At 45.4% G+C, this 13,112-nt stretch overlaps 1 protein-coding gene across 1 annotated transcript in view; it reads left to right on the plus strand.

Annotated features, from left to right (window-relative positions):
* The window catches only part of GBF1 (golgi brefeldin A resistant guanine nucleotide exchange factor 1), a 125,572-nt gene that overhangs the window by 94,306 nt on the left and 18,154 nt on the right, over positions 1-13,112 (plus strand). The window contains exons 5-16 of the mRNA XM_081104623.1: positions 1,091-1,209; positions 1,748-1,856; positions 2,371-2,431; positions 3,936-3,990; positions 4,694-4,792; positions 8,410-8,557; positions 9,139-9,362; positions 9,873-10,041; positions 10,703-10,914; positions 11,241-11,339; positions 12,055-12,249; positions 12,477-12,666. Coding sequence (XP_080960749.1) covers positions 1,091-1,209; positions 1,748-1,856; positions 2,371-2,431; positions 3,936-3,990; positions 4,694-4,792; positions 8,410-8,557; positions 9,139-9,362; positions 9,873-10,041; positions 10,703-10,914; positions 11,241-11,339; positions 12,055-12,249; positions 12,477-12,666 — 1,680 coding nt within the window. The remainder of the gene's footprint in view (positions 1-1,090; positions 1,210-1,747; positions 1,857-2,370; positions 2,432-3,935; positions 3,991-4,693; positions 4,793-8,409; positions 8,558-9,138; positions 9,363-9,872; positions 10,042-10,702; positions 10,915-11,240; positions 11,340-12,054; positions 12,250-12,476; positions 12,667-13,112) is intronic.

Consider the following 13,112-nt stretch of genomic DNA (forward strand, 5'->3'; position numbering starts at 1 on the left):
TTAAAAGTAGAAGGTGCTTCTGTATTACATCATGCTATCTCTAGAGCAACTTTTCTGTCAGTCACAAAATTTTGTCATGTCCCTACCCCTTTTTTTTCTACTTATGCTCCCCATTTAAGGACAATCCAGATAGTTCTCAGGACCCTTGTAGGCCTTGGGGGAGGCCATTTCTTTGGCTACTCCTAGTGGACATTTAACACATGAAAGGAACAGAATTTTCCCCTTGGTAACATTTGTGTTAGCTTCCAGTATGGTGCTGATTGACCTCTAGCTATTCCCTTTATCTTATTCACAGTTGAAATTCTCCCTCTCTCTTATTCCCCAAGTAGCCAGCTCTCAGTCCTGTTTAGTTTGTCCATTTTCTCTCCTAATGCCTGTTTAGTTAAGCTGGTAACAGGATTCTTGCTCTGTGTCATATTGTTTTAAGAATGAAACCAAATCAGGAAGAAGTCTGATTTGCTGTAATGTGGCACCCAGATATGAATATTAGTGGCAGTGACTGTCCATTTCCTCCCCTTATTTCCCTTCTCAGTGGCATCTGAACACAAAACTCCAAAAGCAACCAGAGAGGGATGTATTGAAGAAAACACATGAAAAAAGAAAGGCTTCAACCTTGGCATTCAAAGATTTTGCCCTACTCAGCCCTTACTCTGGGCCAACAACTCATATTACCTGTCCCTTTCTCTGTGAAATGAGTAGCTTTACACCAGTGATTCCCAAAGTGTGGTCCCCTAAGCAGCGGTGTTAACATCACCTGGGATCTTGTTAGTAACACAAATTCTCAGGCCTCGCTCTAGACCTGCTATATCAAAAATTCTGAGAGTGAGCCCAGCAATTTATATTTTTAACAAGCCCTCCAAATGATTTGACATATGCTTAAGTTTGAGAATCACTGTTTTACACAGTGGAGTTTGTGCTGAGGAGCTTGTTAAAGTCGTTTATAGGCTAAAATTCTCAGGTAGCCCAAGGAACCATGGATTAAGGAACTGAAGAGGAGAAAACCAAAGTCTCAAAGCAGTTCCTCGACAGGATGTCTTGTTTTTTTCTCTCTCTTCTCCACATCATTTAATCTTCCCTTTTCACTGGACAGATCCCACTCATGAGGGCACAGCAGAGGGCATGGAGAATATGGCAGATGCTGTCACCCACGCCCGTTTTGTGGGCACGGATCCTGCCAGCGATGAGGTTGTCCTGATGAAAATCCTTCAGGTAAATGGAGGGGAAGAGCAGTTAGGCTAATGGCCAGGAGCTGATGCCATTGGCCCTACTTACCCCAGTCTGCCAGTCTGCCGGCAGCATGAAGCTGTGTTTTGACTCCACTGGGGCTTAGGGAGCTACTTTGTTTCCAAACAAGCAGCTCGGGTACCCAAAGTAAAAGCTTTTTCTAAGGAAAATAATTAAAAGCTTTGAATGAATCGATATCAAATACCGGAAGCCCTTAATACGCTTGTATCTCTGGCAGCTTGTATCTGTGCCATCCATCTGTTGGGCTTGCAGGCTAGGGCTGGAAAGAGCTCTGAACTATGTCAGGGTCATACAGAGTAAAGACACAGTTTCTAAGACAAGATTCTGGGAGACCCCACTGCCAAACTGAAGCAAGGTCAGCATTCTTGCAAACCTCTGTTTTCACTCCGAGTGCTTCCATAGGAGACGAGAAGAACAAGAGGTGGCTTCTTTCCCCTCAGGTACACCCTTCTTCATCTTGCCTGCGTTGTTTATCACAGTATCTCCTCTTTCTTCCTGGTAGGTTTTGCGGACTCTCTTGCTGACCCCAGTGGGTGCCCACTTAACCAATGAATCTGTATGTGAGATTATGCAGTCTTGTTTCCGGATCTGCTTTGAAATGAGGCTCAGTGGTAAGTGCTTGAATATTGGGCCCTTCACCTTTCCTAGGGCCATTGTGAGTATGAATACAGGATGCTATCCCTGAACCCAGAGAGACAGAAAACTTGGGACTTCTCTATCACCTACCTTGTGGACCATAGGAGTCTAGAATTCTCTCTGTACTTGACTTGTTTGTTTTGCAGCTAGAGTAGAGAACTTAGCCCATTGTGCCAGAGCAAGAATTAGAATAGATCCCTGACTGACTCAGGCCAGGCACCAAATCTCCCTCCCCTGGGATTTCTGGGATTGACACCAGCCAAGATCCCTAAGAACACAATCATTGCACCCCTTTTTTTCCTGACTCAGTAGTGCCACCTAGTGGGCCAGTGAAGTTATGGCTACCGGCCTGAGCTGGATGGAGCTGGTTTTAATAAGTTTGGCATAATCCTTGGTAAACAAGGTTTGGAGGGGAGTCTGCTCTGAGAAGCCTCCTGATAATAGCACGGCAAGTAATGACACCTGTGTTATTTGTTTTTGCCTGTGCAGAGTTATTGAGAAAATCCGCAGAGCACACTCTCGTAGACATGGTGCAGCTGCTCTTCACAAGGTAAACCTGCTGCTGTTTGCTTCAGCCCTGCTGCCCAGGCCTCTTGAGCCTGCCTGCTTCTACACAGCCACTTCAGGGACCTGGCCAGTCCTACAGCCACATCAGAGGCCAATGGGATTATGGATGGGGGTACTTCTCTGGGCCCAGGGTTACCAATCAAGGGAGAAGGAGGAGGGAACTGGCTTGGCCTCAGGAGGAGGCAGAGGGATATTTGATCTAGGCTGACAGACCTCTTTCTGCTTCCCAGACTTGTGTCTGTGTACAGGTAGCAGCTGGGAAAGAGAACCCAGAGAGGAAGCCAAAGTCAAGGGAGCCTAGAACAGGTTGCCAAGCTCCTAGAGCTCAGCCCCATTTCTGTGAGGAAGGACCAAGGCTAGCATGACCAATGATCCTGGTTTGCCCAGTTTATCCCAATTTTAGCATTGAAAGTCCCACATCCCCACAACGCCCTCAGTCTTAGGCAAACCAAGACTATTGGTTATCCTAGTCAAGGCCCTCCACTTAGGTCCTAGGAGGCCTTTTCATACTATGACTAGCTCTCTATTACCTGCACCTCCTTTCAATAGAATAGCTTTGAGAAGAGCTGAGGCAAGGGCTTTAAAGCCCCCCACCCTGCAGGGCATATTGATAATGGGATAGGTTATGCATATGTGGAGACAGGGGTAATATAGAAAATCAGTGTAACTTCTACTTGATTTTGCTGTGAACCTAAAATTGTTCTAAAAAATAATCTTTTTTTTAAGCCTCTTCCTGAGACTTTTTTTTTGCTCTCAGATCTATAAATAATAATGCTTATTATCAGCAGACTAGATCTGCCCCTGGACTCTGCTTTAAAGAGTTTCTTACTCCTCTGGCTCCAATTTCCTGGTTTCAGAACTTCAACCTGCCTTTTACTTCACATCCTATGCCATCTTCTGGGGGGTTTTTTTTTGTGTGTGTTTTTTTTAATATATTTTATTGATTTTTTACAGAGAGGAAGGGAGAGGGATAGAGAGTTAGAAACATCGATGAGAGAGAAACATCGATCAGCTGCCTCCTGCACACTCCCCACTGGGGATGTGCCCACAACCAAGGTACATGCCCTTGACAGGAATCAAATCTGGGACCCTTGAGTCCACAGCCTGACTCTCTATCCACTGAGCCAAACCGGTCAGGGCATCTCCTGGGGTTTTGATTGACTGCCCTCTCCCCATCTTGTGGTTTTCAGCAATACTTGCCAAGTGAAGGAGTAGGAGTCAGTTTAAGGATGAAAAGAGGCTCCACACTTAGTTACTTTGCCCTGATGTCTACCTTCTTTTTTAGAAAGTGTCTATATCATACATCCCCCAAATCCTGTGGCTCTTTGATGAAGCTCTGAAAAGGGTGAAATCAGCTTGCTTCCTTCTTAGCTATTCCTAAGAGACAGGCATGCTCTGTCCCAGAGCATCTTTGGGCTGTGGCTGGCATGGAGGGGGAAAATTGTTATTATTCCTAATGACAGTCCGCGGAATTCTTTGTACTATAGGTTACCTCAGTTTAAAGAAGAACCCAAGAACTATGTGGGCACCAACATGAAGAAGGTATGACCTGCTGTCCCTCATCCAAACCTTGATCTTCCTGGATGGGAATTTTCCTGGATACCCTTGCTTAGCAAAAACATGCTTTTGCGTAGACAGATTTGTTTGTAAGCTAGAAATAGCTATCATAACTTTAGTGATAAATGTATTCTTTCCCAGATACCTCTCCTTCCAACCTTTTCTTTCCAGCTTATCTTGTTTATCCTACTACATAAGCTGGTGAGCCAGTCCTTCCTAAAAAACTGGATGAAGCTCATCAGGTTGGGCTAAAAATATATGTTGGTAAAGGTGAAAGACCTACCATCCCCTCAGGGTTCAGCCTTGTCAGCAGGTTAGAAGGCCTAGAGAGTCTATGCCCCAAATCCCACCCTAATGCTAGATTAGACTGGGCTCATGCTTGTCATGATGAGATAAATCAAGCCTGACTCCAGATCAGAAGGTTCTCAAACTGGTAGAAGAAAATGGTGGCCAGAAGAATGGCATCTTTCTATCTTGAATGGAAGCCCTGGACTTCACAGGCCTCTCATGAAGATTCTGCTTGCAGCCCTAAGAGGTTCTGTCTATGATGACCCTTGGCTGTTTGATGCATGCACCTGACCTTCCCCTCTCCCCTGCCATCTATCCCCATTCCTGCCCTGTGCCCTGTTGGCTTGTGTCTGAGTTTATTTCACTCTGTTTAAATCATTCGTTTGCCTGTCTTTCACAGATTTCTCCATGTCTCCTCAACAAACTGGAGCTAAGTAGTGGGGAGCAGACCAAAGCCCTGAACCAGTTAGAGAGGGTACTACTCTTTAAGAACCTCAAGGTCTCTCTCCCTCTCCCTCTCCTTTCTCCCCTTTATATTTATTTATTTAAATGCTTATTTTTTATACGTAATATGTGGGTCCCATTTCCATTGTTTAGAGCACAACTTACCCCTCCTTAGTAACACAGCATGGCTTTGGAAGAGTTGCATGTGTTTGTAGCTTTGCAGTATTGATAATTTTCCTTGGGCATCTAGTTGCCTGGAGGCAGAAGGAATCCTTAAACTGGTGATGTGTATCATATAATGAGCCTAGATAGAGAACTTGGGTCCTGCTGACATATTGTGGGGAGGCTTAATATCTACCATTTCTAGGGGAACGCTGAGGGACCTCCAAGTAAAACCCTTTCCTCTTCTACTCTTTTTCTGTCTCACAGCTGGTATAGAGAACTTAAGCACAACCCTTGACTCTTATCTGGACCTGAACTTGGTTTGGAAGGAAAGGGTAGTCCATCTAATTGGGGTCTTTTATTCATTTACTTTTTGTTACCATTAAAGAGGCTTTTCCAAGGTTTAAGACTAGATGGATGAAAAGGAGCCAGATGCAAGGATAGCCCAGGACACTGGGAGAACTTTGGGATCTGCAAAGATGCCCTCTATCCTTTAAAAGTCAAGATATATGGGAGCTTAGTGGAGAGGCCCAAGCTAAAGATTACTCTAATACCCATATCCCTCCCTTAAGAGGAAGAGGGAGAGAAGGAGGTATGAGCTCTCTAGGCTATCTATCACAATAGTGTGCATGCTAGCAATATGGTTTTGGACATCCAGGTCATTGAATATAAAAAGAAATGTGAGTGTGTGTGTGTGTGTGTGTGTGTGTGTGTGTGTGTGTGTGTGTACCTAGCTGGAGAGTCCATAGGCCTATTTTTTTTTTTTTTTTGCATGCATGCATGCATTGCCTCAAGTTCCATGTGTGTGCTTGCCTAATCTCAAGTTGCAGGTCTCTTCATTGGCTACCCAGTATTTTGCCATGATTATTAATTTAGGACCTACCATTTCTTTGTAAAGCTTATACTGTCCTTTGGTAATATAGAGTTATATGAATATGATGGTGAGGGTCCCATGAACATCTACTGCCCACCCCCTACCTTAGCACCTTAGGACAGGAAGCACGGCTATAATTTTTAAGGGCTGAGACATTTGTGAGAACTGGCAGCCTCTTTGTCCCTACTCTAGCCAGGAGGCAGAGAACACTCACTGAAATGATCAGGTTGGAGCTAGCTTTGTTTGGATAGAGAAGGAAACAGGAAAAAGTGATCCTATTGTGGGAAGGAATATTAATGAGTGAATGGCTTCTCTGTGGAAGTAGGACTACCTAGAGTTCCTGAAATGGGTAGGAGGAGCTCCCTGGAGAGAAAGGATATCTTATAAAAGTAGATCCAGATGATAGTACTTTCTGGAGCTCAGTGACAATTGCAAACAAAGCCAGGAGGTTCTTACTTTCCCTCATTGATCTCTTGGGCTTCTTACCTGTCTTTATGTTTGGCTGGTTCTTACGTCCAGAACATTTTCCTCCCCTCCCATGAACTTGACCCAAATGAGCTTCCATGGTTTCTGGAGAGAGTATCGTATTTCCTGCTTAGCCACAGTGCTCAGAGTACTTGAAGCTCCATTCTAGGCATATGACTACAGGCATTTTGGAGATGGATAGACAGGAAGTGACCACGCAAGGCTATTGCTATGTTACTATAAGCTAGGGGCAGAGCTCAGCTCCTAGACTTCTCTCTTTTATGGGTGAAGCTATGGGTAGGGAAGGAAGAATTATGTCGTTTCTAAGTAAAGGATTAAAAGTTATCCAGGTTCTGGAGAACTTGGGGAAAGTTGAAGAAGAGAGCCTATTCCCCAAATATCAGAAGGAATTGAACAGGCCAAGGATAATATAGATATATTCAGCCTTTAGAAAGAGTCGGGGAGGAAACATACCTCTACTGTCTTTAGAGTCATTCTGATGGTTCGCGGAAGAGAATTGCTGTTGCCCAACTCAGGATGGTCCATAAGTCTAGGAACAGTTTGGTGTAACTCTGTAGGGGAACTGGTTTCAAATCCTAACTGAGAAGGCATCAGGACTAGGAAAACAAAATGGGCCTAAACAAAGTCACTGTGAACTTAAGGTGGAGAAAATGCATAAAAACTTATATCCTAGAATAGTCAATAGATGATAGAGATTTTCCTTGGTGACTAAAAGGAAGCTATAGGAAGAATAGAAATATAGCAAGAGAGAGGGAAATGGAATGGAGCAAGAGCCTAAGAAATCAGTAGCCTTACCATCTGAGAATATAAAATTGCATCTAGAAAGACCCCACAGTGAGAAGGACAGGAGGTCTCATCCTATATAATAATCCTATATAATAAAAGGCTACTACGCAAATTGACCGAACGGTGGAACGACCAGTCGCTATGACATGCACTGACCACCAGGGGGCAGACACTCGATGCAGGAGTTGTCCCCTGGTGGCTCAGCCAGAAGCCAGGCTCACGGCTGGCGAGCACAGCTGCAGTGGCAGGAGCCTCTCCCGCCTCCGCGGCAGCACTAAGGATGTCTGACTGCCGGCTTAGGCCTGCTCCTCTGGGGAGCGGACCTAAGCCATCAGTTGGACATCCCCCCAAGGGCTCCCAGACTGAGAGAGAGCGTAGGCCAGGCTGAGGGAAACCCCCCCCCACCCCCCCCCCCCCCCACACACACACACACACACCGCAGTGCATGAATGTCATGCACCAGGCCTCTAGTTGATATATAAAAATTGGGAGTAGCAGAGAGCAGAGCAACAGCATGACATGACCCTAGATCAGCCGTGGGCAAACTACGGCCCGCAGGCCGGATCCGGCCCGTTTGAAATGAATAAAACTAAAAAAAAAAAAAAAAAAGACCATACCCTTTTATGTAATGATGTTTACTTTGAATTTATATTAGTTCACACAAACACTCCATCCATGCTTTTGTTACGGCCCTCTGGTCCAGTTTAAGAACCCATTGTGGCCCTCGAGTCAAAAAGTTTGTCCACCCCTGCCCTAGATCCTTAATTCCACAAACCAATTGAGATGTCCCTCCTTCTTAACTCCAAGGAATGAGCCTTTGACCAGTTTGATGCAGAAATTCCATACAGTGAGGGGTATGGCCCAGTTCATGAAGCAACAGAACAGCTAAGAGTCTGGCTGGGAAGGAGTAGGCTCTCATAATTGGATAAGAACTAGGAATAGGCAACTTCTGCAGGTAGTTAAGGAGGAAAGCCCAAGAGTCTAGGACCTGTAGATGTAAAGCTCCAAGCAAAAGAGTCCCTGCCCTTATCCTTCCTGCAGGAGGGTTGGCCACCATCTAGGTCTCAGGATTGCCACCCAGGACTCAGGAAAGCAAGTGATGTGTGAGAGCTGGGCCCTATCAATGACCAACCTAAAAGTAGAATGTAACCTTCCACATGGAGGCTGTCAGGCTCACTTGCAAAGTGCCCAGTGTAGAAGCCAGGCTAGAGGAGCAGGAATGTACTCTGATGGTGTAGATTCTTCCTTTGGCACAGATACAGGGTATAAGCTTTTTCTAGGAACAAGTAGAACCAAGAGAAGGGAGATTTTAGGGATAAAGTTTTAGTTTGAATACCAGTGCTAATGAGGTGTGATATTTCCAGCTGAAAATGAGAGCAGGAGGCATGAGTGATTCATCCAAGTGGAAAAAACAGAAGAGATCCCCCCGGCCCCCACGCCATATGACCAAAGTTATACCAGGTTCAGAGCTACCCATCTCCAATGGAACCACCTTATCCTCTAACTTCACTGGTGAGTGCCCTGGGTTGCTTCTTCTGATTAAAATAGAGAGTGGAAGAGAGGGAGGAGGTTGGGGGGGGGCGGTGGAGAGAGAAACATCAACTGGTAAGACACATCATCTGGTTGCCTCCCATACCTACCCGGGCCAGGACCAGGGATCCAACCAAGGTATGTACCCTTGACTGGAAATTGAACCCATGACCCTTTGGTCTGTGGGCTGACACTCTAATCACTGAGCAAAACAGGCAGGGCTCTGGCTCTCTCTCTCTCTCTCTCTCTCTCTCTCTCTCTCTCTCTCTCTCTGTCTCAGGGATTTTGACATTGAAGACCAGCCAACTAAAGGGCTTTGGTTTCTTTCTGCTGAGAGCAAAAATGGGAAACTCCAGGTCAAGAACAGACAGTGACCATTTAGAAATTCATCAGTGACTTAAGTTTGCTCTCCTTCCAGGGGAACTCTGACTACTGTAGAGATCAGTGTATACAGAGATTAGTATGCAGTCTAAGAACAGTTCTGGTACCATAAAGGTACCAGTTTGGTACCATGCTTCCCACAGAGTGTCTCTTCTTTAAGCCTCACTTACTTTGCTTGGCAGGTGGCATGCCCTTCATTGATGTGCCCACTCCTATCTCCTCTGCAAGTTCAGAAGCTGCCTCAGCAGTGGTCAGCCCCTCTACAGACAGTGGCCTGGAGTTCTCCTCCCAGACCACTTCTAAGGAGGACCTCACTGACCTGGAGCAACCTGGCTCTTCAGGGTACAGCACAGCTACAGAGCCTGGCAACAGTGAGCTAGGGGTTCCTGAGCAGCCTGACTCCCAGGTATGGCTTTCATTTCTAAAGGCCCCTCTCCAGACTTCCACTATGGAAATTAGCTTGATCCTTTAGATCCTTTATCCAGGCGTTGGCTAAAAAGATGGTTGGGGTAGGGTGGGTTCTTCCCTGTTTCCTAGAATTAGCTGTGCTGCCTAAAAAACCTACGATATGACTCACTGTGAGAGTTAGCTCATGGGATTTATCAAGTTATGCATACAGATAGGAAGTACTTGGCAAAGATGAGGGAGCTGCCTGTGGCTTTTTCTGGAAGATAATGATCTAAATCTCAAGCCTATAAGAGCCTCTATTGCTTCTAGAGTTCAAATCATTATAGGTCAATGATTCCTCAGGACATGTTTTCTGAGTCCATATTCCTTCCATTGATTCATAGCCCACTAAGCTGGCCCTACACCTGAAATCCATTAGACACACTTGGATGACAGATATTTCAGGAAAGTAAATTCAGAGTTGCTCTTGCTTCATCCCTCTTCTCTATCCCCCTGCTACTGGTCCCAGCAGGAAGGGGCCCATGTGGAAAAGGCTCAGTCAGTGTCGGTGGAATCTATCCCTGAAGTGTTAGAAGAATGCACATCCCCTGTTGACCACTCTGATTCTGCCTCTGTACATGACATGGATTACGTCAATCCCCGAGGTGTGCGCTTTACACAGTCCTCCCAGAAAGAAGGTGAGTACCCTTAGGTAGGCTCTGCCTGTTCACCTCCCCCATCCAATCCACTAAGCTGCCTGAGCCTAGACTGTCTTGGACATGTAGCATCTGCTAGCTCAAGCTCTAGTCAGGAAATGGAATCAAGTCAGAGGGCTGTTGGCATGGATGGAGCCCTCCTTCCCTAACTTATAGAGAGAGGGGCTTTGGTGGACAATAAGAAGTGAGAGGGAAGAATAGAAAGCTTGGGACTTTTTTTTAAATATATTTTTATTGATTTCCGAGAGAAAGGGAGAGGGAGGGAGAGAGAGAAGCATGATTGATAAGAGAGAATCATTGATTGGTTGCCTCCTGCACACCCCCTGCTGGGGATCAAGTCCGTAACCCCAGCATGTGCCCTTGACTGGAATAGAACCAGGGACCCTTCAGGTCGCAGGCCAATGCTCTATCCACTGAGCTAAACCAGCTAGGGCGCTTGGGACTTTTAATAGAAAAGTAGGATCATCGGTTCTGACTCCCTTCAATAAATAAGTAGGCTCCTTACTTCCCCAGAAGAAAACAATTTTTTTTTTCCTTGAAGTCACTAATCTGAAATTGCCTTGTAAAATGCAGGGCAAGTTAGGCCAAGCTATCAAGACAGTTGTTTCTTGGGAGTCCCACTTCCCTCCTGGCCTTCTCCCAGGTACAGCTTTGGTCCCCTATGGTCTTCCCTGCATCCGAGAGCTCTTCCGCTTCCTCATCTCCCTCACCAGTCCACATGACCGACACAACTCCGAGGTTATGATCCACATGGGACTGCATTTGCTGACAGTGGCTCTTGAGTCAGCCCCTGTAGCCCAGTGCCAAACCCTCTTGGGCCTCATTAAGGATGAGATGTGCCGCCACTTATTCCAGGTAAGACTGGATTTCTAGAGGGGCTCAGAGCTACTGGTTGTTTTTCAAGGTCTCTCATGGAGTTAGGGAAGCACAGGGAGGTTTGACTGATTCATGATAGGACCCAGAAAAGAACCTCCCTCCCCATTTGGCCAGTAGACATGGTCAAGATGACTGTTAATTTCTGGGGACTCTGGAAGCCAAAGGGAAATATAGGAATGACTAGATATAGAATCCCCTCAGAGCACAACCTTATTGAAAACTTCACTGTTTGCTCTCCTGCTTTTTTCTTGGTTGAACCATAGTTAGGTTCAGAAACCTAATGCCTACCCTACTCTGATCTCCAGCTACTCAGCATAGAGCGAATGAACCTTTATGCTGCTTCCCTGCGGGTGTGCTTCCTACTGTTTGAGAGCATGAGGGAGCACCTCAAGTTCCAATTGGAGGTGAGTTTCTCAACCTTGAAAGATGAAAAGTAGGAAGATGCATCATCAGTGCAGCTAACTCTGTCATGGGTGAGATTTTGGGGCTTCTGTAGGAGCGTGCTTCTAGCCTCTCTAGTTTGGTTTATTGGTTGGCCTCTTTAGTGGAGAAATCAAAAGGAACCTAGAGAAAATGGGCTGACGATAAAATGGGAGAACCCAAATATGAGGACTAGCAGGTACCCTCACCATGAGTTGGTCTACCCTTCTGCCTAGCAGCCCCTCTGCAACACAGCCAGGCAAGTCAAGCCAGCTTAGCCACCAAATTGCAAGAAGGACCTCTGAATAGGACAGGCAGCTCACATCGCACAAAAAGGGCAACAGGCGACTTGTTCGGATCAGGCATGAGCTAGAGAATCAGGCCTTATCCCCAAACATGGAGGCCAAAGAGGGGATGTATTTAGGGAATGGAATAGCTATAAGTATCTATTTTTTTAGGGGTCTTTTTATTTAATTTATTGGGGTAACACTGGTTAACAAAATGATACAGGTTTCAGGTGCACAATTCCACAACACATCATCTGTACACTGTATTGTGTGTTCACCATATAAGTGTCTCTTAATGCATGCCTCCTGACAGGGCTTTTGCTTCCTGTTTAATATTTTTTCTGTCCAATTTTTTTTCTTCCTATTTTGAATTCTTTCCCCACGCAAATGGCAATTATTGGGTTATTGCCAGATGTACATCAAAAAGCTCATGGAGATCATCACTATGGAGAACCCTAAGATGCCTTATGAGATGAAGGAGATGGCACTGGAGGCCATTGTGCAGCTCTGGCACATCCCCAGCTTTGTCACTGAGCTCTATATCAACTATGATTGTGACTACTACTGTTCCAACCTCTTTGAAGACCTCACCAAGCTGCTGTCCAAGGTGCTGAGCATTATCACTGGCTTCTAGAAAGAAGGCTATATTAAGGAAATCTCTCTGGTGGTAGTAAGAAAGCTACATACAGGGAGGGAAACATTTGAGAATTGGGGAACAGGAAGAAGAAAGGCATTTCAATGTAGAAGTTATAGGAAGTTTGGGATTTTTGGAAAAGAATCAGTTAAGTGTAAAGTATTCTAAGCTCAAGTCTACTGGATCTATTTACTTTCCAGAATGCCTTTCCTGTGTCTGGTCAGCTTTATACAACACATCTACTGTCTCTTGATGCCCTGTTGACAGTGATTGACAGCACTGAAGCCCACTGCCAGGCTAAAGTCCTCAACAACCTTACCCAGCAAGAGAAGAAAGAAGCTGCCAGACTTAGCTATGAGGCAGTAGACGGTACCCGAGAAGTCAGCAATAGTAAGAGGCATTTCTTACTTCGAGGATCTCAGGGTTCTATGCTTATCTCTTCTCTACTCTGAATTCTTTTCCTGCTCTTATATCACTTCCTCTGGGGTACTCCATATTCTGTGTTTTTGAGATTTGGTGGTTTGAATCACAGGCCAAGCAAGCAGATTAGCAGACTTTACACTTTCTTCTCCACACTTTGGCTTTTTTACAGAATTATTTATGGAGAGAAAATAAAATATAGATGAAAGGATATAGGACTTCTGTCCCTAAAAGTTCCAGGTCCTACCTTCCCTCACCCCCAGTATCTCCCTCCACTCTAATGAATCTTCTCAAACTTCCCCTTGAGATTGAGGTTGCAGAAGATCAAGGAAAGTGACTGGTTAATTTCTTTATTAAATTCTATAATCTAATGCTTGGCCGACCTGGGATAGTGACTGTTTGTTTGAGCTTGTGTT

The sequence above is a fragment of the Myotis nattereri genome, assembly GCF_964212035.1.
Source record: "Myotis nattereri genome assembly, chromosome: 13".
NCBI lineage: Eukaryota > Metazoa > Chordata > Mammalia > Chiroptera > Vespertilionidae > Myotis > Myotis nattereri.